We start from the raw sequence: 27,554 nt of genomic DNA, 5'->3' as shown, positions 1-27,554 counted from the left end.
ACATATTTTAAAAGTTGGTCGGTGTATGCAATTTATGTTTTTTTTATTAATTATTAAATTTAAAAAGATACCGACCAATGTTGGTCGGTAAAAGAAAATATATTTTTTTTAAAAAAATTAAAATTTAACAATACCGACCAAAGTTGGTCAGTAATGTTGAATTCTGGAAATTCCTTGTTCATTAACCGACCAACTTTGGTTGGTAATTGTCAATTTTTTTTAATAAATACCGACCAACTTTGGTCGGTAATTTGCAGTAAATTTTTTTATTATTAAAAAACCAACCAACTTTAGTCGGTTTTCTAGGTATAATTTTGGCAGAAAATGCCTGTTTTGGTAGCTACACCACCTACCAGCACATGCCAATACAACAACAGAACAACAACAACACAACAACAACAACAACAGCAACAAATTAAAGTTCAATTGAACATAACAATTCAAAACCAAGTTAAAACTAATTACAACAAGTTCAAAACTGGTTCTATTTGTCTAGTTCAAAGTATATAAAAGTCAAGGGGTGTTTTGTACAGCATCATTATCACCGTCTGATGAACCTTCATCTACAAGACGGTATAGAGAAGGGTCTTGTGGAGGACGGGAAGAACGACCACAAGGAGGACGGGAGGAACGATCACGAGCAGGAAGGGAGAAACGATCACGTGGCGATGACTCACGAGACCGGGGCAACGAAAAAGCTCCAGTAGATAGGAGAGTTCTGATCTGAGCTTGCAAGCCAATTAATTGAGCATCTCTAACTCTTTCTCTTTCCTTGGCCGCTTCTAGCTCGGATGTGAGCTTTGTCATAGTCTCCCGCATAGCGGAGAGGCTCTCTCCATTAAGTTGCTTGCCTTGCGAGGAAGTCCCTATTCCTTACATCCACACTTATAACGGTGGAACTTTTTAGTAGGAAGCCCGTATACCTTCCTCCATTTTGGACCGCCAACAAACTCCAACCATATTCTTTCAGCATCCTCGTCCGAAGGTTGGGTTGGCTCGCCCGATTCACCAGCTGGATGACTGCGAATGAATTCCTCCACGTTACTTTGGTAGCGACCCTATATGAAAATTTAAATTGAATTAGTATTTCAAAATTTATATAAAAGTAAATTATAATACTTAAAGAAAAGTGAAAGCTTACATATGCAGTCGAGGCCCGGTCCTCGACCCACCAACTTTGGTCGAGTTCTTTTAGGGATAGACTTGTGAAGATCCTAATTCGCAATAACGGTCTTCCCATACACACTTGCTCTGCATTTTCAAAGTTAAATATTAGATGGAAATATCATAAATATAAATTATTAAACTGATCAAAAGAATATTTATACCTTAACCTAATTGAAAATTTGCTCCTTCCGCGAGAATGGAAAATCAGTCCAAGTCGCATAAGGGCCATCATATGTTAGTGTATTCATTATTTGTATTACAAAATAAAGTGTTAACATATTACATTTATATTATTTAGATAGTAAATATTAATGTTATTCAAAAGTTTTACCATGTTTGACCTAATAACCAACCAACTTTGGTCGGTTATTTTCCAGAAATTAAAATATACCGACCAAAGTTGGTCGGTAAATGTTTCCCCTACATTAACCGACCAACGTTGGTCGGTAAATTTAAATAAAATTTCTTTAAATTTTATAAAATATTTTAAATAAAAATATAACTATTAAAATTTTAAAAATTGGGTCCACATTACCGACCAAAGTTGGTCGCTAATGTGAAAGTTTCTTTGACTAAGCAAGTCTGACCAGCTCGGTCCAACTTGTTGACCAATTTACCGACCAACTTTGGTCGGTATTGTTTTTAAAATGAATGTAAAATATTTTTTTCCTAGTTTCCGTCCAAGCTATTTTTTTTTTACCGACCAACGTTGTTCGGAAAAATTTGGTCGTTTTTTTCCGTATTTCTAGTAGTGAGAAAGATAACTTCTTCTTTTTAACTACATTGGTTTGTCTATTGAACTTCTAATTGCAGTTGGAAGAACTTGGTGTTGCCCTTCAAACATCATGGCAATATGGGGAGCAAAGTTTACAGTATAGAGAGCAGCAGCCTGATGGATTCTTTCACCCTGTGGATTGCAATAATACAATGCCTCTCAGGTCGTCTTGAGAATCTTCTCTGTCTCTCTCTATATATGCATACACACATAAGCTCTCTTTTTTCTAATCTCATAGACGTATTAACTCTCTTTGTTCCGATTCATGTGACATAAACTCGGCACGCGCGTAATTTAAATATGGCATAACATTTAAGTGGTGTCTATGTTATATATATCCAAATATGACAACTTTTTTTTTAATGAGCTAATAAGAAAATATTATCAGGTGTAATTAACTAGAACACTAGAAATATATACTAGAAATATTATCACATGGCAAACGAGGAAGGGCGGTGGAGAAGGTGAAATCTTAACCGCAAAAGTTTTAATTTGCCCCACTTACATGTTTGTTTGTTCTTAACCCGCCCCGCGATGCTCCGTTTAAGTTCTTTTTTTTTTTTTAACGTCCAACATTTCAAGAAATTGGTCTAAAATATTGAAACCTGTAAATTTTCATTTAATCCGCCCTATGCCTTGTCGGTGATTTCTATGTTATGCAATGGCGGTGCCTAAGGGCATATCGGTTGAAGTGGATTATTCTTTTGATTAATCAAAACTCTTTCCCAAACTGTACAAGCTTATTCTTCCAAAGCATACGGCTTGATTTTGATTTTAAAGAAATATTTAATTAGCCCACCCCACTCTATTGCCATCTCTAGTAGTAGATAATTTGAGTTTCAGAACTTGCTTATATTCTGGATTCGCCTCTGATTTTATAAGCTAAATCTATCAGGTTACAGGTACAATACTGTGAACCAGAAGATGCAGAACCATCAACACAGCATGCTACTGAAGTTGTACCTGGATATCAGTTTGATATTGGAGGGACCTGATTATAGCATAAAGGATTGGGAAACAAAGTTGATGAATGTTAGAGAAAAAAAGAAACTAATAAAATGATGCATATCTCTCTTACATAGAAATAGAGTTTCACTATTACTGCTTGAAATATTTACTTAGCGATCGAACTCTTGATTATATATATGCAGAACAATATGACATACAATTAAATGGTTATCTTGTTATATGTTTGTTCTGATTTTCTTATCATATTTTATTTTTTATCTCTTAAAAGAAGGCGACATATTTGTCATAATTGATTTTACTTTTTACGAAAAGAAAAATATTATTCTTTCGGATTTGACTTGTTTTATTTATTTTTTTGGGTCAAAAAAGCTTTGGACTTCTATAAATTGAGGATCATTCCTTTTTATTTACTAGCACCCACAATGTACTTCTTGGAGGATTTGAGAGTCTTGTTTATGGGGAGAATTTGTGAGACAAGTGTTATTAAACTTAACGTCATTTCTTAAAGTGTGATAAAAATACATATTAAAATATTAGTATGTGATAAGAACTACTAATAAATGTGATAAGAATTGATAAATGTAACTCACTAGTTCTTATTTTTCACCATTTCTTAAAGTGAAAAAAAATAAATTTTAAAATATTCAAAAGATGTTAAGTGGGCATTTGGACATAAGAATTGTAAAATTCCAAAATAGGGGAAAAATTTCAAGTAAAAATGGTATTTGAAATTTAGAGTTGTGTTTGGACATGAATATAATTTTGGGTTGTTTTTGAAGTTTTGTGAGTGAGTTGAGTGAAAATTTTGAAAAACAGCTTTTTGGAGTTTTTCAAATTTTTGAAAATTTTCAAAATGCATCTTCAAGTGAAAATTGAAAAATTTATGAACACACGCTGATTTCGGAAAAATATATGGGTGAAATTTAAGAATAGCCAGATTTATAAGTAATAATTGAAAAATAGTCACAGTTTCAAAAGTAGTCGAAATTTAGCCATTTTTCATGTAAAGGTAAATCTGAACGAAAAAACAATTCAAAATCCAGAAAATATTCCAACATAATACACTGGAGTTCGAATTTTTTTACATGCGAACTTCCATCATTGTAAGCACGTAATTTTTGACCCGCGCAAATTTTAAAGTTAGTTTTAGTATTTTAATATTTTTAAAATATTTACTTGACTTTATTTTAATATAATTTTAATCTTTTTACTTTTAGTCCTAAGACATAAAAAAATAGTTTTATTTATCGTGTTTATCGCTTTTCTATATTTTTATCTTTAGTTTAAGATCAATTATATTTTTATTCATGGTATCTTAATTTTATCATGACTTTAGCCTATTTTCTTTACTTTTTACTTTATTGTTATAACATTTAAAAATACAAAAAAAGTAGTTTCATTTTAAAATTTTGTTTCTTTACTTAACTAAGTTTAATTAATATTTTGGTGGGATTTTTGAGTTTGTCTTTGTCCAACAAGAAAATTTGTAGGCCCAAAGGTGCGAACTTCCATCATAATATACTGGAGTTCCAGCAATATATTGGTCCAGCGTAATATGCTACAAGTTCATACATAGATGCTCCAATCTCGAGTGTATTATGCTGAAACTTTCTATGTGCTGGAGTTCCAGCATAATATGCTGAAAGTTCATACATAGGTGCACCAATCTTCAGTATATTATGCTGGAACTTTCTGTATTGCAATAAAATGATGACTATTTTTCAATGACTTTATAAATACTAGCTATTTCTTAATTGTCAGTCCAAAAATATTCTAGCCCGTACTAGTTGTCTTGCTTCAAAACTCATTATAACTCATATAAAAAAAATATTCACATGCTTAACTCACAAAAACAAAAAAAAAAAAAAAACAGGTTCGCACATGAAAATGAACTTTGTTAACAGAAATATATCCTTTACCTAAATGTGCAGAACTAAATAATTAATTAAAAGTACAGTAAACAAATAAATTTAACAATTTTTTGTGAGACTACTTACATTCCACTAATTGTATTTTTAAAAAATCTAGTATCAACAGCAGTGCTAAAACAATTTAAAGAGAAGTTAATAAAGCCGCATCATAAAAATACAATTTTTTTAAAAGAAAAGTGTTATATGGGATAACTAATCCTACCATTTTAGTGTAAAAGTTATCTCTAAATTAGTTAATACATCCAAGCCAAATATAGTATAAAATTAATCTCACACTTTTTCTCGAATTATTATCCTTATCTCATTTACCAAATGATCCTTTAGTAGTTAGGGGGCATGATTGTGAGTCCTTCACTTTTAATTTTTTGATTTAGAATCTTTAAAATTATTTTTTTTAAATGTTGTATTCTACTAGTTGTTTTGTTTGACATGAATATACTTTTTTCATTTTAATTTATGTGAACATATTTCATTTTGAGTCCGCAAAAATATTATTTTCTATTTTATTATTAATTAAAAACTTTATAGTCATACATATGTTATGACAATGTTTAAAGCCTGAAGATTCAAAAAAATTATTTATTTCTTAAAATTCGAGTTTACTTAAGTAAGTTCACATAAATTAGAAATAAAGGAAGTACTGTATATTAATCATCCAATAAATTTTGCGTACCAAATGTTTAAGGTCAAAATATGTTTAAAATATAAAGAAAAATGAACGCCGTCAACAGTGTCGAGAAAGGACAGAAATAAATACTGTAGTAAGTTACAGTGATGTCGTACAATTCCTCTTGTACGGAAAACACACTTAAATATCTGTGAGAAATATCCAGCAGACACTAATGTATACCATACTACGTTGTACCTTCAACCAATCATAATTCGACAACGCATTCTTAAAAACCACCTGGTTCCTTAATACCACTTTCCCTTTTCTTCTCCTTCATTTATGTACACCTTTTCTAATTAGACCAATATATATCTTTACTCTATCCAACTCCATTATTTACTTTTTCTTTAAGAAAAAAAAGTTGGGTTCTTTCCTTTTTTTATAACTAGGTTTTTTTTAGGGTATAATTTCAGGGTTTCTATTTTTAGGTTTGAAGAATGGGGAGAGGGAAAGTGCAATTAAGGCGTATAGAAAATAAGATTAACAGGCAAGTGACATTTTCAAAGAGGAGAGGAGGTTTAGTGAAGAAAGCACTTGAAATTTCAGTGCTTTGTGATGCTGAAGTTGCTTTAATTGTTTTTTCTCATAAGGGAAAGATCTTTGAGTACACTTCTGATTCTTGGTAAGTTTTTTTTTTTTAAATTTCCGTTGTTAATTTATTCAGAGTCGGAGTTAGAATTTTAAGTTTATATGGGTTTTCTTTCTAACTTTAGCTCCCAATTTTTTATTTTTATTGTTTGTATAATTAATTTCTTCTATTAATATTTTCCTTCTGAAGGGATAACATTTTAGTTTCTATTAGATCAAAAAGAAATATATATATATGTAGCCTCTCTACCCTCGGGATAGGGGTAAGGTCTGTGTACACACTCTTCCCCAGACCCCGCTAGTCGTATTTCACTAGGTCCTTGTTGTTGTTGCATATATATATGTTTTTCTTAGAATTTGTTAAGGATTTATTCTAGAACAAAACGATGAATGAATACTTAGGAGTAGCTTGTTACGTTATTCTCGAGATTTTTAATGTTTGGTTCATATGATGATTACTGAACGACATGTGGATAATTCAAGTTAGATATTATTGCTGCAACTTTTTTTTTTTGCCTCTTCTTTTTCTTGATGTGTCCATAGGAAATGACAGACTGAAGTTCTATGCAAATATGGCTACTTCTAAACTAGTCTTAGTTCCAAAGACAATGGAATGGTTCCAACAATCCCAACAAAACCAGACCAATAGGATAATCACATTAAAGAATATAGAGTATATTTTTTGGACGGAATAATATATACTCCAATATATTGGAAGTATCTAAATATTCTCCAGAGATTTAATCTAATGGTGAAAGCACAACATGTGATGTGTGGATTGAGCGCACATTAAGGGTTTGAGCCTTATCGTACATTAAACCCTGATATTTAAGTAAATAAAGATAAAGAAGACAACCCTATTATCCATTGAATTTCAAAACATGTATTCTTATTAACCCTCAGATTTTTTTCAGTTATCAAATAAATACCTAAATGTTTTAGCAGGAGAGGAAATAAATGACCCGCAATGAATTATCTGGTTTATGATCAGATCTCTCTGCTCTAAAAAAAACACTTTTCAAGAAACATTTTTCATATTGATATAAGGGTTGTATAATTACCGAGGAACTTTGTCATCTGCGGAATCCTTAATTAACATGCCAAACTACTTTCTTTGTCGCTGTCCTTCTGCCACGTACGACTTTGTATGCCTTCCATTTTACAATAACAATATACCCCGTATATTTTTACTTTATGGGGTCTGAGGATAGTAATATGTATACGGACTTTACTACTACCACTTCATTATTAAGGTGGAGAAGTTGCTTCCAATAAACCCTCGTATGCCTTAAGTTTTCTTACATTTAAATAATGTTTTATAAACATGGTGGCTCAACCCCAAGGCAAAAAAACTGGTGCTTTATGCTCCAAAAATATATGAGGCCTCATAAAGTACTTACTATATTATATGTATAATATAATACTATAGTATATAATTTAAATAATTGTACGTTAGAGTACTTTGTTATCAATAAAAAGTAAATCCTTTCAAGCATTTGCTGTCAGTTGTCATCAATAATCATTAGTCATATATAGTTGCAAATCTTATGCTATTTTCTTGGAGTTTAAGTATAACGGATGGAGATTGCAGAATCAAATTAATAATCAAACTGCTCAAAGGTAATATCTAAGGGACTATTTTAAACCTACTCTCAATCAAAAAAAGGACCAGTTTTGACATGTTTTTGTACTTATAAGCACTATTACCGCAGTGCATTGTAACAGAAAAGTAAGAATATTATCTGTTTACTTACCTTCTTCAGGAAAAGTGAGAATTATTTTATTTTCTGGTGTTAGGACATTTTTGCATATACTCATATTTGATAAAAATGAAGATTTACAGGAGTTTAACCAAATTAAGAAGTGAGAAAGTAAGGAGGCATTAGTCCTCAGTAAAAGTTGAACACACTTGATTAAAATTTAGTACTATAGTTTCAAGTTGACGTTTTATGAAAATTTTGAGTTACGTATCTTTGATTATATATCTTGTGGAACGAAAACTTTTGAGTTATGTCAGTTTGACCCAAAATTTAGATCTAGGTTTAAACAATTAGATTTTTTTTGGTAATTAATTTTTATTATTACCAGAGAAATATTTACAAGTATAACAAAAAAAACCCCTCAAAATTCACTTAGATTTGGACATGCAGCCCCAAATCTAGTGCCCTCATTCCTTCATGACTACTCAGCTACAGTCTATGGATAAAAATTGAACTCCTGCAATTTCCTAGCTACCTTAAAATTCAAATTTCCTCGACAATGCACTTCTTGAACTATCATTCTGATTAACTCCTCACAGCTCCTTTGTATTCCTCGAAATGTTCTCTAATTTCTTTCCTGCCAAATGTAATACACAGCACAAGCTAGCAGCATTTTATAGATTACATATATTTGTTTCTTCCCTGCTGCATGTCTTACAGCCCACTGAATTTCATCATTCCACCCCTGCACATCTCTTGTTATTCCCAGCCATTGTAGCAGCTTCCTCCATATTACTGTTGAATAGTTGCACTTGACGAATAGATGATCATGGCTTTCTGTTGCTCTTCCACATAGTGAGCAATCTGAACAAATTTCTATACCCCATCCCAGTAATTTGTCTCTCGTGTACAGTCTTCCAAGAATTACAAAGTACAAGTTGAATATCCATTTTGGGCTGCTAATGTTGTTTCAAATTAATCTCTTCCATTCCACTTTAGGTAGTTCACCTCTAAGCTTATCATATACCAGCCTGATGGAGTATTCCCGCATGTTCATCACTTCTTCTATTCCTATACTTGCCTCATTCAAGTATTCAGTAGCACCTAAGATTTTCTGAGTGATCCAAGCAGCTTGTTTTACCTTCACATTCCATACTACCTGTTATTTGATATAGTACGTGTGAATCCATTGTATCCACAAGCGGTCCTTCTTCTTGTTTATATTCCATAGATGTTTGATCAAAGCAGCTCTATTCCATATTAAGATATCTGTTATGTTCAAACCCCCTGCAGATTTTGGCCAACACAATTGCTTCCAAGCTACTAGAGCTTTAGCCCTGTTCTCAGTTTCTCCTGTCCATAAGAACCTTTTGCAAATTGTCTCAATTCCTTGAATGATCTTCTTAGGCAGAGGGAAGAATTGGGACCAAAAAGATTGAATAGCAAACAGTACACTTTTGATCAATTGCAATCTTCTTGCATATGATAGGAATTTGGCTGTCCAGTGCTTGATTCTGCCTAGCATCTTATCCAGAAGAGGTTGACATTGAGTTATGGATAACCTCTTAGTACTCAGTGGGACTCCTAGATACCTGAAAGGTAGGGAGCCTGTGGAAAAACCTAAGCATTGAATAATTTGTTGTTGGATATCCTTTGTAACCCCTCCAAAATATATGAAACTTTTATCTTGGTTTGCAATCAGACTTGAAGCTTTTGAAAACTGATCAAAACACTCATATAGTAGTTTAATGGATACCACATCACCCCTACAGAACAACAACAAATCATTTGCAAAGCTGAGTTGAACAATATGCAACTTCTCGCACCTGGGATGGTAGTTGAAATCAGGCTTTTCCTTTCAGAGTCTTTAATATTCTAGTGAGATACTCCATGGCTATAACAAAGAGATATGGTGACAATGAGCCTCCTTGTCTAACTCCTCTTCTTGCATCAAATGGTCTTGTTGGCTTTCCATTTACAACTATAGTATAGGACACTGTAGTAACACATGCCATGATCCATAAGAGAAACTTTCCTGGGATATTCATTTTTGTGAGCACTTATTCAAGGAAATTTCATTCTATGGAATCATACGCCTTTTGCATATCAATTTTTACCATACACCCTAGTGATACACCCTTCCTCTCATAGCCTTTAACAAGTTTATGTCCTAGTAGAATATTATCACTCAATATCCTGCGTGGTACAAATGTTGCTTGACTCATATCAACTAGGGACTCCATTATTGTTTGCAATCTGCTTGTGAGCATTTTGGAAATAATCTTATATATGATAGTACAACAAGATATTGGTCTGAACTGTTTGACAGCAGAGGGGTTTTTCACTTTTGGGATCAGAGTGATTGTTGTGATATTTACTGGTTTGTACATTAGCCCTTCGTTAAAGAACTCCAAAACAGCTTTTGTAATGTCCTTACCAATTATGTGCCAAGTCTTCTTGTAGAAGTATGCATTGAACCCATCCCCACTTGGTGCCTTTGAGTCTCCTATCTCTTGTAATGCCTTCATCACATCTTCATTAGTGAAATGAGCTATAAGTTGTAGTTGATGAGATCTTGTAAGCCCTGTACCTTTCCTCATTATAGTAGGATTAATAGCAGGTATGTTATAGTGGAACTCCCTAGCAGTCCTTTGTAGAACCCCACAATTTATTGTTTAATATCTTCTGGTTTGTTGATCAACCTTCCCTTGTCATCCTGTAGGAATTTTATCTAATTCTGGGTTGCTCTCCCTTTCATGCTTGCAAAGAAAAAGGTTGTGTTGGAATCATCCAATTGGAGCCATTGGATTCTAGATCTTTGTCTATAGATGTTCTCCTCTATTGTACTCCATTTCTCCAGTTGCTTTTTTGTATTTCTCTCTGAATCAAACATGTAAGCTATTGTTGTAGTGGTTCTCATCTGTGCTTGAATGTTGGCTAACTCCTCCCTCAATTGTTGAACCTTGTTTGTTGTACTGGTAAATTCCCTTTTGTTCGGATTCTTAAGGGCCACTTTGACACTTTTTATATTGTGCTAGATATCTTTCATACTTCTGTTCTCCTTATTCCATATGTCTCTAATTATACTATCAAAATCTGGATGCTCAGCAAGACAATTAAAAAATTTGAAAGGTCTCCCTTTATGTTCCAGTTCTGCTTCCAGCTCTATACATAATGGAGAGTGATCAGAGAACCGAGGATCCATCACATGTACTTGCATTGGAGGCATGTTTATCATCTAGTGTGCATTGACTATGGCTCTGTCGATTCTACTGTAAACATGGCTATTTGTCCATGTATAAGATCTACTCACAGTACCAAGTTCATTCAATCTTCAATCCTCCATTAGAGATCTAAAGTCTTTGATCTCATTTTCCTGTACCATTGTACCATTTACCCTATCTTCAATATTCCTTATTGCATTAAAGTCTCCAATGATTAGCCGGGAGTTAGTCAGTTGAGAATCTATCCTCCTTAGTGCTTCCCACATGTCACACCTATGAGCGATGGTATGCAATCCATAAATGGCTGTAAAAGCAATTTGTTTGCTAGAACAACTATTTTCAACTATGCCATGGATGTATTGAGCATGCTTCTGAATCAGAGTGAACTGAATACTATTAGTATCCCATAGAATCCATATTCTCCCTTTCTCGTTAGCTGAACTATTGGAACACCAACTCCATCTATGTGCACATTTATTGATGATCTCTTTTTCTTTATTGGTCTGTACTCTGTGCTCTACTATTGCTATAAGACTAATTTTATGTTTTTCAAGAAAGTTTTCATCTCCTTCTGCTTATGTACCTTATTGAAGCCCCTCAGATTCCAAGTGAATATCTTCATATAGATTTTGGATTAGGTGGTACTTTCCCTTCTTCTTCTCCCATACTATTTTCAACTTTACCATCATCTGCCTAGCTTGTACTGCCTTCCATTGTTTCCTCTCTTAGTGGAGAGAATCCATTATTAGTAGTGAGTACTTGCTGTATTGGACTTGTCATTCCTCCTCTGTCTTTAGCTTTTGTCCACCCTTGCTGATCTGCATTAGGCTTCTGTGGATCATTCTGTTGCTCTTGAGCTATCTGCTTGCCCGTGTCCTTCCCTATTAGTTTTGTTGGCCCTACTGCCACCCATTGAGTTACTGATTTCTTTGGCTGCTGCATATTACCATTTACATTACCATTCCATCCTTGTTGCTTAGGCATTATTAGTCTTTGCTGCTCACCTTACATATTGCTTTTGGTTGCTCCTGTTCTTCCTTGTTCTCCCTCACAGTCATGTCCCACCATCAAACATTTTTTACAATACTTTGGCACCCAATCATACTAGGCCAGTTGTTCAAACTCTTTTCCTGCAGGATCTTGTATTTTGATGCTTTTGGGTATAACTCCTTAATCCTGTATTCACGAGAATAATCTCTAAAGGTCTTATCTCTAAAACTAGCCGTTATTGTCCTACTAAAGGTAGTGCTCGTCCCCGTTCTTCTTCTGAGTCAACTCGACCTTGCCTTCGTCCTTTGTGAAAAACACATCGATGATGCGTGGCATCGAAGGCTCTCTTAATGTTGACTTGGCCCACATATAATTGTGATAATTTTTAGCCCATTCAATTTCTTTTATTTGTTACATTAAGATTTGACTCAGTGTATTCCTTTTATTAATTTGTGTAAATGACATTAAGGAAAATAACTAACCTTATTATCATATGTTTCAATTATACTTATGATTTATTTTTTATTTTTTGGGAAAATAATACTCCATCATGAAACTAATTTAATGATTAGCTTTATTCTTTCTAATATATGCTTTGAGACAGCGCATACCGGATGAATGGAATGAATCCTATATCAGACCAGGATGAGTCTCCTTATAAAGCTTGAGCAAGCATTCTCCCTTCGAGCTAACTTTTGGGGTATGAGTTAGGTCCAAGACTTATCTTAACAGGGTATTAGAGCCAGGCCCGTGATCATTGTGGGTACCCAGAAAGGGGGGGGGGGTTGGCGGAATGCCCTCGGACCAATTAAAGCAGGGGAGGGGTGGAAATGCCCCTGATCCATAATTGTTTCTCCAGATAGGATAGTGGAACCCCAAATAAAAAAATGTCCGGATGTGGGCATGGGGTGGAGTGGGGTAGGGGTAGTGAATGGAATGAATCACATCGGATCGAGATGAGAACCCCGGTCTCCTTATAAGGCCGGAGCCTCATTTTGAGCTAGCTTTTGGGGTGTGAGTTAGGCCCAATGCTTATTTTTAAAAATACCTTCTAAAAAGTCTATGGTATCTTAGGTTGTATTTGATAAATTCACTATATATGTTTATTTTCGTTCGTTCATAATCTTTTTTACTCTTATTGCATGTTAATCTGTTAATATTAGTTCGTGGTGCATTATACATTTTTTTTTACACATAATCATCACAATCACCCACTCATAACTGTTATTAGAAGGACTTTTACTTAACACAGAGAAAAACTAATGATCATTTTTCCTTGAAACAGTATGGAACAAATTCTTGAACGTTATGAGAGATACTCATACACAGAGAGACGTTTGCTTGCAAGTAATTCTGAATCTTCGGTATGACCAAAAAAAATATTTAAACTAAATACAAGGTATATAATATTAAGGGAAAAGGATCAAGTTTACCCCTCTACTTTCAAAAATAGTTTATATTTAACCTCAGTGCTTTCCCAACAAAAAATACTCCTACCCTCACACAAAGTTGGCAAAATTGCCCCTTCATCTATTAAATCCTTCCACCATGGCAGCCAACATCCCACGTAGCATGCCACATGGCATCATCTCACCCAAATGTTATGCCACGTGGGATGTTGTTGGCCATGCTGGATCGGTTAACGGACATAGGGGCAGTTGGTATTTTTGTTCGCAGACTATTTTTGAAAGTAGAAGGGTAAAGTTTGACCCTTTTCCCTAGTATTAATGTTCCATTTTCATCTTAAAGTTGATGTTTTGGTATTTGTATAATACAGGTGCAGGAAAACTGGAGCCTGGAATATGCTAAACTCAAGGCTAAGATTGATCTCCTACAAAGGAACCACAAGTAAAATATGATTGCTTAATTCTATTGCAGCACAAATATACTATTCTTGTTTCCACCTTCAATTTGAACAGACTCAGTTTTCATATTCAATTTTTTAAAATTATTTTCAGGCATTATATGGGAGAAGATCTTGACTCATTGAGCCTAAAGGACCTGCAAAACTTGGAACAACAACTTGATACTTCTCTTAAGCTTATTCGATCAAGAAAGGCATGCCATAATCCTTCCTTTTTTCCTTTTTTTTTTACTTATTCGATCAGTGTTCTTTTCTAGTAGAGGCGCATTTAGGAGTTAGACTTGATTGTTTTTTTTCCTTTTACTGTTTTCTTTGTCTTGGACCGTCAGGAATTGAGTCCTTAACTACTGTAGGTCAAGTAAAGCTGACCATAACAAAAGTGAAAGCTCATTCCTTCCGTTACCATCTGCCTTTTTGAAAAAAGCCAAAGTACATTCTTTTAAGCTAGCACGCATCTTTACTATTCTACTGGGTAACCTAGGTAGAAACAGACCGAGGATTTGAAGTTATGGACTTCTGAATTCTAACTCTTCGGAGTTATTGGTTTCAAAATTTATAATTTGTACATATTAAATGAATTTTTTAAAACAAATACAAGATTCGGCCAAACAACTTAGCTCTGCCGAACTTGTATTGTAAAGAGTACATTCACCCTTGAGCACATGTATCTGTAACTCTGTCTACCAAGGTTTGGTTAGATGAGAAGAGATAACCTAACATTTTTTGTCTCAGCTACAATTAGAACCCCGATCTTCCATAGTTTTCACTCACTTCATTAACGACTGAATCACACATTCGCCCATGCTTTTCTTTCATTCAAAATTTGATATTTTTTGTGACTTCAGATGTTTGTGTGTTGCAGAACCAACTCATGCATGAGTCAATCTCTATGCTACAGAAAAAGGTAATTATATGCATGCCAAGTTTAATTACTACTACTAATTATTAAGTACTGTAATCTTGGTTAAATGCCTTGAGTGTAATATTTTATACTTTCATAGGAAAAGGCAATCCAGGAGGAGAATAACATGCTATCCAAGAAGGTGAGTTTGTCTCTTGTTATTTATTCTAAGTTTTTCAGAAATTAGCAAAGCTTTCAACAGTAAACCATAACTTAGCACTTCATATATCTTAGAAAATTTGTTAAATATCATAGACATTGTATTAATAGGTTATGTTCATTTTTTCTAATTCCTTTGCTTCTTAACAGATTAAGGAGAAGGATAACACAGTAGGGCAGCAAGTTGAATGGCATCAGCAAAATCAAGTTCCTACTTCAACATCTTTCCTCCTACAACCACATCCATGCCTAAATATTGGGTAATTGTTGTCCTCTATAACAAGATAAATAAACAAAAACCAACATAGTTACTAGTACTATTTTTGAGAGCATGGGATCTTTACACAAATAGCCAGCAGATTCATTGTTTGTTTTTTCTAGCCGACCGTATTGTCAAAGGCACCTTAAAGCACGCTTAAGCCTTAAGGTGAGGCGTAAAATGTGTTGAGTGTTTTAGCTCGCCTAGCGGGCGTGTCAATGCATCATCAAGGCTCTATGACATACTTTTTCCAAATTTTGTAACCATATATTTTTTATTCATGAATATGATTATTATTCTTGGACTGTACGTTTATACTCTCTTTTTGCGCCTTTCTTCATCAAAGCCCCACATTTATTTGCGGTTAAAGCCTCAATGGACCATAGAGCTTTTTTCCGCTTTTTGCTTTTGATAACACTGGTAGCTAGTATACATAAATTATAATTGATTATTCATGGTTATACACATATTCTATATGAATTATAGATTCGCTGGTTATTTTAAGTTTAAGCAGTTGGATGGCTGGCTATTTAGGTTAATTCTTTAATATTTTTTGTTTACAAAGTTGGTTAACCACTACTTGTTTGATTGTTTCATTAATTTGGTGATGGTAATTGTTGATTAATTAGAGGTAATTACCAAGAGGAAGCAGAAGAAGCAAGGAGGAATGAGCTTGACCTAAATCTTGATTCCTTGTATCCATGCCATATGGGATGCTTTGCCACATGAATAAACAACTTTATATGTTGCATCTGAAGGAATGTCCTTTTGCTGGAGTTCAAGTTTTCCAATTCTGTGTTCTCGTCTGCTTTATGTGGAGGAAAATAAGATTTTAAGCCTTGTCTTGGGAAATTCTTAATATTGTGTGTCTTTATATTGATATATATATAGGACCTTATTGTCTTTCTTTTTATATGGTGAAGAATGTAAATTTCCTAACCTTCATAAATGGAAGAGGAGGTCCATTTGTTGGCATCTGTTTACATTTTTGCCTTACAATTATTGTCAATACAATTATGTATTTTTCTTTGAGTTCAATACAATGTTATGCCCAAACACTGATTTGCTCAAGGTCATTGGGAGGGCTACTTGCAAATCTGTATTCTCATGTGAAATGTTTCATTCAGCACCTTCTAATTGCTAAAAATTGTTTTGATATCCTGTAAAATGCGTCACTGGGATCTAAGACTTGTTTACTTGTATACTAACTATCTTTCTCGTGTTTTGTCGATATAGGAATTGCCTAGGGACATACGACCCCCCCCCCCACCATGGACTCAGTGAGGACATTGAGATTTTCCCCAACACCATTCAAAGTTGCACGTGAAGTGGCTCTGATACCATATTTAACAACCTAGTCCACTAGGGATATTGTCCACACTGCTTTAAAACGCATTACTAGGGTCTAAGGCCCGTTTACTTATATACTCAGTATCTATCCTGTGTTTTGTTGATGTGGAATTTGCCTAGGATGTCACCTATATCCTACATTGTTTTGGTGTTTCTTTGAATAATTTAATAATTTTTGTCCTATATGAATTACTCCCATAAATTCAAAACAAAACAATTTCTTTCAGTGTTTGCAATTTTGGGGATTTTTGTGACATTTTCTGGTAATTATTTGCATTTGTCTGTGCATTTTTTATTTTATTTAATTAATAAAAATTGCAAAAAATATGTTGCATTTGCATTTAGGATTTAAGTTTACATTTTAGGATTAATTGACAAATTAGTTATTTTATAAAATGGGGAAAATCATAAAAATAGTTTATTTTGCACTTTTAATTTTTATTTTTATTTTGGTAGTTTTCCTTTAATTTGGTTTTTAATTATTTGTAGTAACAATTATTAGGGTTAATTAATTTAATTTGGTAGGATAATTTAGTTTAGGTTTTAATTTTCATTTTGGAAAAAGAAAAAGATTTTTTAAAAAGAAAAGGAATTGAGAATTAATGGAAAATTGGAAAAAGAATTGAAGAGATAGAATTGGGCTGCCTTCAGTTAAAAGTGCCTAGGCCCAAAGCCATTTTCCCCCATACCCATCCAGGCCTAGACCGTCCAACCCGGTCCAAACCCCCAGTACCATACGACGTCGTTTCCAGTTAGTTTGATCTGGGCCGTTGATATCGCCTGATCCAACGGATCAGAACTGGGGGGGTCAATATATATATGTCCGAACGCACCTTACCCCCCCCCCCATTTCATTGTTCCAACACCTCCGTCTTCAGAGAGCCCAAACCTAACCCTAACGGAATCGCCCCTTTTCCGCCACCATCCACCAGCGGCGCCACCTCCAACCACTCCTAAAATAACACCCCATGACCATCAAGAGCCCCTCATTCCAAATTCCCCCTCCGTTTGCCTCGAATCAACCCAGAACGTCTCGAATCTGGTTTGAAAGAAAACCCTAGCGCCGCCTCCGTTCAACCCCAAACTAACACCCCACAACCCCCAGGATCCCCTCATGCCAAATCCACAACTACTCTCATTCGAATCGGCCCAGAGCTCCGCGAATCTCAAATCTGATGTCAACCACAAAAGTTCAAAACCACTCTTTCGTCAATTCTGGTACATGCATGGTCAGAAGGCACCGTTGTTCGAGGTCTGAAGTTCGGATTCAAATGTTCGACCTTAGCTTTGTTAGGGCTTTCATCTCCGATGGATTCCGAGTCTAAATCGGTAAGCTCTTTTCTTCTCTTATCTTCTCTTCCTTTTTTGATTGTCTTATTCTCTTCTTCCTCCCCTTTTCTTTAGCTTAATCTTCTTATATTAGTCTGGTTGAAACTCGACTAATCTCTCGAGTTTAGATTGGTCTTTCGGTCATTGTCCTTCTTTTCTTCGTGAAAGTTTGTTTTCTGATTTCTTTAGTCCATTGTGTTAATAGCATGGATAATTCTTCGATCTTAATTTCTGTTTAGCCATCCAAGTTATTTTTTAAAATTAAGTTACTTCAACTAAGTTAAATCCTTGCCTAGTCATCGTTAATTGATCAGTAAGTTAGTAGATTTGCTTTGAAATCATTTCATGTTATCATGGCTTGCAGATTTTTCTTTTTTCAAATAGATAAGTGTTCATCTGAGCTTTGGTTTGTCTTTGGTTCATTTGGCAAAGAGCAGCCCGTCCAAATTGGTTTGGTTTCTTGGGGTAAATTCAGTCGTGAGTTAATTTGACCCATGTCTCATTTGGGCTTTAAGGTAAATAACAGGGGTATTGGGGTTAGTTTGGGTAGTCTTAGTGAGGGAATCTACTTATAACTGTCTGGGAAGCTTCTAGGAAGCTGGGGAGGGGACTACTTTGCAAAATCTGAATTTAAACCAGGGGTGTTTAAGCTAAAATAGAAACTAAAAAAGGACTGAATGACAAATATGTATATCCTTGGGTCTGCCCTATTTGCTTGCCAATAAAGGCATCTCTTCCTTGTCATTCAAGGCATAATTAGAAGGATTCAAGAGCTAAAAATACAAACCCAAGAAACTGGGAAGGGCTAAAAATCTCTGAAAATTCTAGACGAAAAATTCAGAAAAGGTACTATTCCATTGAGTTCTTTGGCTAATTTATGAAGTTTCCCTGATGATACAACAAATCCTGACTAGTCGACCTCAGAAATGGATTAAAATCAGCTTGGGTTGAAGTTTTCCAAGTCCATTGTTTAGATCGAATTGGTTTCTGGTTGTTTATTTCAACTTCTGGGTTTGAAATTCGATTTTTGGAGCTGATGGTCGATTTTTTTTATCTGCTTTGCTGCTGACCCTTGCTTTTGCTATTGTGTTGCGGATCTTCTCACCTTCTCTTATTTGTGATCTCAGGTACTTATTTAACTCCTCAGTGTAAAAACCTTGTGATGTGGAAATCTGGAAGATTTGAAGCATGTTGGCCATTTGTTCTTATTTTAGGAGCTTAATTTTGTCTTTATTTGGAAACTTTAGTTTGCATATATTCATGTTTGTGTGTTGGTCAGTGACAATGCTCCTTGAGGGTGAGTCTGATTTGAAATAGACATGAGGTTCAATTTTGGTCGAATGCTCGGTAACTTGAAAACCAATGATGTATAAATAGACTTTGTCATGACATTTAGTTTCGAATCTGCCTGAAAGCTTAAACATCATGTTCGTGTAGTTGAATCAACGATGAAGTTCTGCATATAACTTTAAGCAGCAATCCGCTTAATTAGATGATTGAATGACTAAAATCAGTAGATATGGTAGCCTCTGTACAGGAGCAATATGATTAACTGTGCTGTTATGAGACTGAAGTTGTTAAATTCCATCGCCTATTGTTAGTAATTGGAATTGGAACTCACGATTGCTTCCATGATCGGATCATTATTGGGTGTTATCTAACTGGTTAATGATGAGTTAAAATGACTCCCAAGTTTGCTTGTACAGGTACCAGTCCCTTCCTTGGCTCATGTTGAATTCACTGACAGCCTCAAACGGGGTAGGGATTTGATGATTGGTTCTTGACTCAACAGCTACAAGTCTTAGAATTTGGGCTCACTTTGAGTCCCAGTTCGGAAAGTGTTTTCTTGTATCAAATTGGGTTGGCCCAAGCCCTTTATATAATGAATTAAGTTTCCCTCCCATAAGCATTCCTAGTTAGTTTGAATGGAACCTTTAACTACATTTAGTGTTAATTAATTAATCCCATCAAATATATTGGAGGTGAGTCATAATTAGATAACTCATAACTCATGGCCCTTCAAGCTATAGTTTGAATATCCTCTTAAAAATGGAATCGAGGCGTGCCGCGCCAAGTAAAATGACAAATCGCGTGGCCCTTTAATTATGTCTTTAAAAACATTTAGAATTCGAGGCGTGCCATTTAGTAAGTTTACATGGCCCTCGCAAAGTTAAAAACGCGTAGTTGCTTTAGGTGTGATATTTTAATAAAATTACTTTTCCTAAATTCGGGTGCACATTTATGTGACCCAAATCCAAATCCCAACGATGTTAAAATATGTCAAAAATCCATGGGTGCATTTATGTGACGTGGTTCGAGACGTATTTTAATAACGTTGCAATCTTCTTTAAATAATTAAATGAAGCGGTTAAAGGGTCAAAATTTGCACATAGGTTTAAAACTTGTTTAAAATCAAATAGTTAAGCTGAATATAACAGTTGAGCGACCGTGCTAGAACCACGGAACTCGGGAATGCCTAACACCTTCTCCTGGGTTAACAGAATTCCTTACCCGGATTTCTGTGTTCGCGGACTGTAATACAGAATCAATCTTTTCCTCGATTCGGGATTTGAACCGGTGACTTGGGATACCATAAGTTATCCTAAGTGGCGACTCTTAATCTTTTAGCAATAAATCCCGTTTCGATTGTCCTTTAATTGGAAAACTCCCATTATACCCTTCCGGAGGGTGTAAGTAAAAAGGAGGTATGACAGCTCTGGCGACTCTGCTGGGGATCAAACCTAGAACCTCTGGTTCAGGGTTCAAGAATTCGAGCTTAGATGAATCGTTGTATTTGGCTTTATTTATTATCTGATTTTATTCACATGTTTGGGCCTAATGTGCTAAATATTGCTTTTTATCGCTTTGATATTATCTGAACTGTATATAAACTGCTACGAAACCCCTCTCTTCTCTCTCCTGAGGAGTGCACGCTGGTCATGACTTCTTTCTGTTAGTGTCAAATTCCAAATAGAATGAGGCTCGGACAAGTTGCAAAGCCGGATGATCCTTTGGTTACCGGTACACAGATCCCTCCTCGGCTCGAGTTGTCCGCTCGGGTAAGCCAGGTCTAGAACAAATAAACCCAAGGTTTTGAACCTAGTATAACAATACCTCATGCCGGATCCTTAATAGGAACGTTTGTTTGCATCATGTGCATATTTGACTTTGGAGACTCAACACAGGGGTTGGGTCTGTCTAGGACAGGTGCACCCAAAACAAAAAGACCATTCTGATGCATCTTACTTGCTACTTGTGCATTTATTTGCTTTGGATTTGCATGCTGACCGGCTTTTAAAAAGGAGAGCATTTGGAAAGAAATGACAGTATGAGGGCCAAAGAGAGTTAATCGCCTGTTTTGGAAAAAACCAATGTCCAAATAGTGTCGAAACTCTGCCGAATTTTTGAGAAATTAGTTTGTTTTATTTGCCAATGGAATGAAAAAAGACTTTTGTTTTCGAAAAAAATAGTTTGTTTTATTTGCCCGAACTACGCCAGTTTGATTCTCACAGGGTGTGAGATACGTAGGCAACCCCATCAGATCCAACTTCCTTTTTGCAAGAATAATCCAAAAGAACAAAAATTTTACTTTTATTTGAAAATAGTTAGGGTGATGCCATTCTTGTCAGAAATAGCCGAATGTCTCTAAAAGGGCGCCGGAAGGCTATTTCTGCAAGAACAGCTGCATGTGGTCATTTTTCAAGGTTTTCATCGGTTAGCCAATACAGCCTTAAAATCTTCGTCTTCGAGGTGTTGAAAGGCCGTATTTGCAAAACCGGATTTTATTTTTTGAAAAAAAGGGAAAAGGAAAAGTGTTTCAATTTTGTCTTTGAGTCAAATGAGTCTTGATTTTTGCTTAATCGCCCTAATAAATGTGCAGAATGAGCACGAGTCCAAGTTTGTCGATAGCAGTCATGAACAAGATCCCTTTGGAGTTGCACATGTGGTGGGAAGATCTGGGAAAATCAGAGCAAGATAAGGTCAATATACATTTAGGAGGTCTCACCGGGTTGTTAAAAATCAGGCCCAGAGGAGATGTCATAAAGGCTTTGGTTACGTTTTGGAACCCGACCCATAACGTGTTTCACTTTTCAAATTTTGAACTCACCCCAACCTTGGAAGAGATAACAGGTTAAATGGGAAGTACTGAAGGGCTGAAGCATAAGTATCCGATCGCTCCAAGAGCCGTTAACTCTCACAAGTTCATGGATTTGCTAAAGATAAGCAAGGGAGTACCGTATTCCGAGTTGGAGGATGGTTTTGCTACTCTACGTTTTATATACCAGAGGTACGGGCATGTAGGAGGATTCAATGATCCGGCAAGCAGGGTTTATAGCAAAGGAAACCGAACAAAATAGGATAAGCATAGGCGTTTCGCCTTCATGGTAGCTTTTTTAGGCCTTGTGATATTTCCCCGAAAAGACGGGAATATTGATTTGCGGGTGGCCGGAGTCGTTAAAGTCCTGATTACTAATGCCAAGAGCATTCTCGCCCCTATGATAGTATCTGAGATATACCGAGCTCTCACACCCTGTAAAGCTGGGGAAGATTTCTTCTAGGGGTGCAATTTGCTATTACAGATGTGGATGATCGAGCACCTGTGCTATCGCCCTCAGTATATGAGTTACGGATCCACAGAGAAAAGTTGTATTGAAGAGTTTGACACAAGAATTGCAGGGTTTAAGTGGCCAGAGGGTTTTGAAGATTGGGTATCCTGCCTTCGCTCCATTACTGCAGGGCAAATAGAATGGACATTGGGTTGGCTTCCTGTTGAAGAAATTTTGTATATGCCCGCCACTAGTCCTTATTTCCTCCTGATGGGTCTGCGAGGTATTCAGCCTTACGCTCCTTACCGGGCGATGAGATAGTTGGGAAGGTGTCAGGTGATGCATCCAGATGAAGATCTTAGTACGCATGCCGTCGAGGTTAGTTCTGACGGTCAATTTCATGAAGAGACAGTTCGTTCTATTTGGAATGAATGCCAGTACTTGAAAGTAAACACTCGAGTGCATGATTTATCTAGAGGCGAAGTCTCACCTGCCTATCTTGCTTGGTATAGAAAGAAGAACACTGCAAGGGATGAACAAGAAAGACCAGCCAAAAAGCCTCACGTTCAGAAATTCGTTGAAGCATCATAAGAACAATGGGCTTGGGTGGCTAAGGAGAATGAGTACAGGGCCACAATAGGAAAATTGGAAAAGCAAATCAGGGAGCTTCAATTCGAGAGTAGCTTGCAGATTGCGGCGGATGAAGGGGAAAAGAAAAGGCTAGCCAAAGAAAATGAAACCCTTCGAGCTCAAATTCAGAAGATGAAAGTAGCGGCAGAAAATCCAGCCCGAAGCGACAGGGATGAAAAACTCATAGCTAACCTAAGGCAGAAAGTGAGTGACTATAGTTTCGATTTGAATAAAGTAGAAAGTGAACTAGCCAAGGCTGAAAAACAATTGGCTAAAAACGTAGACGAACGGGTACGCCTGGTTAAGTAGTTGAGAGAAAGGTACGACGATGAGGTCGCAGGGTTAAAGAAAAAGGTCATCGCCACAGAAAACAAAATGATCAAGCAAGAAAAAGACTTCAAAGTAGAAAGGGAACATTGTTATACGACATTGACGCAATTAGAAATAGATTTGCAACAACTTCACGAGCAAAATCATGCGGCTGAGCAAACTTTGGAAGCCAGGGCCTAGCAGATTGGGCGTTTGTTACAAGAAAAGGGCGTCATAAGAGAGAGAATTAGAAACATCGTTGACTACATCGTTATGAAGTGCCACATCTGTGAGGATATGACTCGCACTACATTCTTTGCAGCGGTGATGATGTTTGTTAAACAAATAATGAACGACTTGGACTGACTTCAAAGGGATCTTGCACATAGGCTCGTGGCGAGACCGAATGATGTCCAGCGGGCACCAGGAGCTTTGATGTACTCGTGATTTTTTGTTGAGTCTGTATTTCCTTTTCTGTTAGAGTCTATAAGTCATGTTGGGTTTGTATTTTCTTTCTGTTTTTGAGTCTGTATTTCTTTGGAGTATGATAGCTTAATTTCGGAGTCGGTATTTTTTCTTTGCATCAGAGTCTGCTCGTCTTTTGAAATTTGTTAGTATTGAGCCTTTATATTCGAAGCATCTGTGTTTATAAAACTGAAAATCCCAAAAAATGTCTTATTTTACTTTCACACTTATCTACAAGAACTACGCTTGGTCTGATTCATGCGGGGTCATGATATGTAGGCAATCTCCATAGGATTCGACCGCAACCAAATAAAAAAAAAGAAAGAAGAAAAAGGGAAAGAAAATAAGAGGAAAAGCAAGAGAGTAAAGAAAAGGAAAAAGCGGAAAAGCAAGAAAGAAATATAGAAATAAGAGAGAGTAAAAACAAAGAGAGAATAGAGGCCAGAACGAGAGAAAAGGAAAGAAAAGAAAAGAAAAGAAAAGGGGATGTTTGCAATTAAAAGAAAGGAAAGGTCGGGATGACGCATGCAACCGATCAAATACATAATAAAGACGGTTAACTGTTTAGGTGCATTCATGCCCAATGTGCGGTTACCAATCTGTTAAAGCCTAATCGCTAACAAGGTTGTTGTTTGATGTATTCAGTTCAGGCAGGTGGTTAGTTGACTGGCATTCTAGCAACTCACTCCTACAACACCCGATCGAAAGACAGGCTGAATATAGTCGACTAGGAACTGGAAACAAGTATTGTCGACCCATCGAAAGAGGTGGAAGAAATGGACGTTAATGCAATGAGGGAAGAAATGAATAAGCCGAAACAACAGATGGCTGAAATGTACCAAGCTTGGGAGAAGGGGCATCCACCACCGGTTTATCCTGCATCCTGCTTATATCCCACCATCAGCCTAACCTCCGGAGCCTCCAACTGTGAACTCATCTCCAGCCTTTCCCCTCTACCAATAATGTCATGGCGCCACTTCCCATACTTCTCAAGCTCTACCACCCAAAACAAGTCTCATACCCTCCACCACTAATTACACCTGTTTTTGTGGCACCTCCACCTGCTACATTACACCGATCCTTCAGTGAACCTCTGTTCCAGACTCATGACAACTAGTATTATCCTCCTGACCCACCTTCAAAGTTCCAGAACCATATCCTTACACTCCTTATCTTGATATCCCGGCGGAGACTGAGAAACCGCCTAAGAATCCCGAGCATGAAGATATAATCAGAAAGGTCAAAAGCTTAGAGCAATCGTTCCGAGATATGAGGGGGTTAGGGGGCCAAGTAAGTGTGGCCTACAAAGATTTATGTCTGTTCCCAGATGTTCAGTTGCCAGCGGGGTTCAAAATGCCCAAGTTTGATTTGTACGATGGGCATGGTGACCCGGTAGCACACTTAAGAGGATTCTGTAGCAAGATGAGAGGAGCAGGTGGAAGAGACGAATTGCTGATGGCATATTTCAGCCAAAGTTTGAGTGGGTCGGCACTAGAATGGTACACCAGACAAGATCATAGCAGGTGGTACACATGGGACGATTTGGCCCAAGCCTTTGCCTGTCATTTTTAGTATAATCTTGATGAAGATTGAGAAGAAGCCCGGTGAGAGTTTCCGAGAATATGGGTTCCGTTGGAGAGAGCAAGCGGCGAGGGTTGACCCTCCGATGAAAGAAAGCGAGATGGTTGATTATTTCTTGCAGGCTTTGGAGCCCACTTATTTTGGTCACTTGGTGTCAGCAGTGGGCAAGTCCTTTAATGAAGTTATGAAAATGGGAGGCATGGTTGAGGAGGTACTCAAGTCCAATAAGATCATGAGTTACTCAGCAATCAAAGCAACCACCCAGGCCATTCAAAACGGTACTGGGGGTGTACTCTAAAAGAAGAAGAAAGAGGATGTTGCAACAATCGAGTCGGCATCTTGGGTTGGATCCAGGAACCTTCCATCGTTCTACAACCAGCCTCGACCCTATCCACAAACATACCCCCACACTCCATATAGCCCACCACAACACTACTACCCACCGCCAGATCCCCATTTTTCTGTCTATCACGCACAAACCTATACCCAACTTCTCGCTCACGCACAATGGCGTGCCCCAGCTCTACAGAGTCCCTACCAAGCTCCACAAAATATCCATCCACCCCCAAAAGCCAACAAGAACCCTCCTGGAACAGGTTTTCTACCCAATCAAGCCTTTAAGAATGAGAGGTTGCAGAAGCAGAAGACTTTCACTCCATTAGGAGAATCATATATCAGCCTATTCCACAGATTGAGACAGTTGGGTATGTTGAATCCGATCGAGGCCAAAATGTCGAATCCCCTTCCCAGAAATCTTGATCGTTTGGTGAGTTGTGAGTATTGTTTAGGGGCCCTGGGCCATGACACAGAGAAATGCTAGAAACTAAAAACAGCTGTACAAGATACTCATCGGATCGAGGTTCAGGCCCTAGAAACACCAAATATCAACTAGAATCCGCTACCAGCTCACCATGAGACCCATATGATTGAGTTGATACACAAGGGAGGGGAGGCTAAGAAATCCTCGCAGATAGTGATGATGATCCGCTCCAGTGAAACCAGTTCAAAGGAAAAGGTAACCAGCGGGAAATCAGTGGTTCAGTTGAAAGAGGTAGACAACAAGCCAGTTGTGGTAGCTGAGAAAGGGTCATCAAGCACTGTTGCAGTGAAACCAAAGAAAGCTAAAGTGGTGGTACCAGGGATTACAAGTAAACCTGTTGTGTTCGTGAAGGGTGCTCGCGCAGAGCCTGTTATTATAAAACCAGTAACTCAGCTTCCAGTGATCAACATCAAGGCGGTCCCGTGGAACTATGAACGAGTGGCAATAACTTACAAGGGGGAAGAGGTCAGAGAAGAAGTGTGTGAGACCCATGGCTTGACTCGATCAGGGAGATGCTTTGCCCCTAAATATTTGAGAAAAGCTAAGACCTCAAAATATAATCCAGTGTCGGTGAAGAAAGCGGTGACTGAGGAAGAAGCAGAAGAATTTCTAAGAAAGATGAAAGTGCAAGACTATTCCATTGTGGAGCACTTAAGGAAGACACCAGCTCAGATATCGCTCTTGTCATTATTGATCCATTTCGACGAGCACCGTCGAGCTTTGATGAAGATCTTGAACGAAGCCCACGTTCCTGACAAAATCTCAGTAAACCACTTGAAAAAGATAGCGAACAAGATATTTAAGGTAAACCGAGTCACTTTTTCTGATGATGAGTTACCCGTGGAGGGTACCGAGCACAATAGAGCCCTCTATCTGACGGTGAAATGTGAAGACTCCGTGGTTACTCGAGTATTAGTTGACAACGGGTCTAGCGAGAACATCTGTCCCCTCTCCACATTGAACAAGCTGCAAGTGGAGGATGAAAGAATTTACAAGAACAATATTTGAGTTCGGGGATTCGACGGTGGAGGGAAAGATTCAGTCGGGGACATAGTGCTTGAGCTCACAATAGGGCCAGTTGAATTTACTATGGAATTCCAGGTGCTCGATGTGGCTGTTTTATACAATCTATTGTTGGGACGACCCTGGATCCATGCGGCCAAAGCAGTCCCGTCTACTATGCATCAAATGGTCAAGTTTGAATAGGATCGACAGGAAATTGTTGTACACGGTGAAGATAATTTGTGTGTACCCAACGGTACCATTGTTCCGTTCATAGAGATTGACAATGACAAGTGACCATGGGTTTATCAGGTTTCCGACACA

General features: G+C 36.9%; 1 protein-coding gene across 1 annotated transcript; it reads left to right on the top strand.

Annotated features, from left to right (window-relative positions):
• The first annotated feature begins 5,800 nt into the window (after positions 1-5,800).
• Positions 5,801-16,293, top strand: LOC107765788 (truncated transcription factor CAULIFLOWER A-like). Its single transcript, XM_075240853.1, has 8 exons — positions 5,801-6,134; positions 13,300-13,378; positions 13,792-13,862; positions 13,973-14,072; positions 14,741-14,782; positions 14,880-14,921; positions 15,089-15,198; positions 15,827-16,293. The coding sequence occupies exons 1-8, from the start codon at positions 5,950-5,952 to the stop codon at positions 15,924-15,926; spliced, it is 729 nt and encodes a 242-aa protein (XP_075096954.1). The 5' UTR covers positions 5,801-5,949; the 3' UTR covers positions 15,927-16,293.
• The last annotated feature ends 11,261 nt before the right edge of the window (positions 16,294-27,554 follow it).

This window comes from Nicotiana tabacum, chromosome 20 (assembly GCF_000715075.1).
Source record: "Nicotiana tabacum cultivar K326 chromosome 20, ASM71507v2, whole genome shotgun sequence".
NCBI classification, from domain to species: domain Eukaryota; kingdom Viridiplantae; phylum Streptophyta; class Magnoliopsida; order Solanales; family Solanaceae; genus Nicotiana; species Nicotiana tabacum.
The sequence above is the reverse complement of the archived record's forward strand: the minus strand, read 5'-3'. Positions and strand labels throughout refer to the sequence as shown.

Excerpts from the sequence above, each read along its gene's own strand:
- LOC107765788 (XM_075240853.1), top strand. The coding sequence starts at position 5,950 with ATGGGGAGAGGGAAAGTGCAATTAAGGCGTATAGAAAATAAGATTAAC. Across the intron at positions 13,863-13,972 it reads CTCCTACAAAGGAACCACAA|GCATTATATGGGAGAAGATC; the intron begins GTAAAATATGAT and ends AATTATTTTCAG. Across the intron at positions 14,073-14,740 it reads AGCTTATTCGATCAAGAAAG|AACCAACTCATGCATGAGTC; the intron begins GCATGCCATAAT and ends TGTGTGTTGCAG.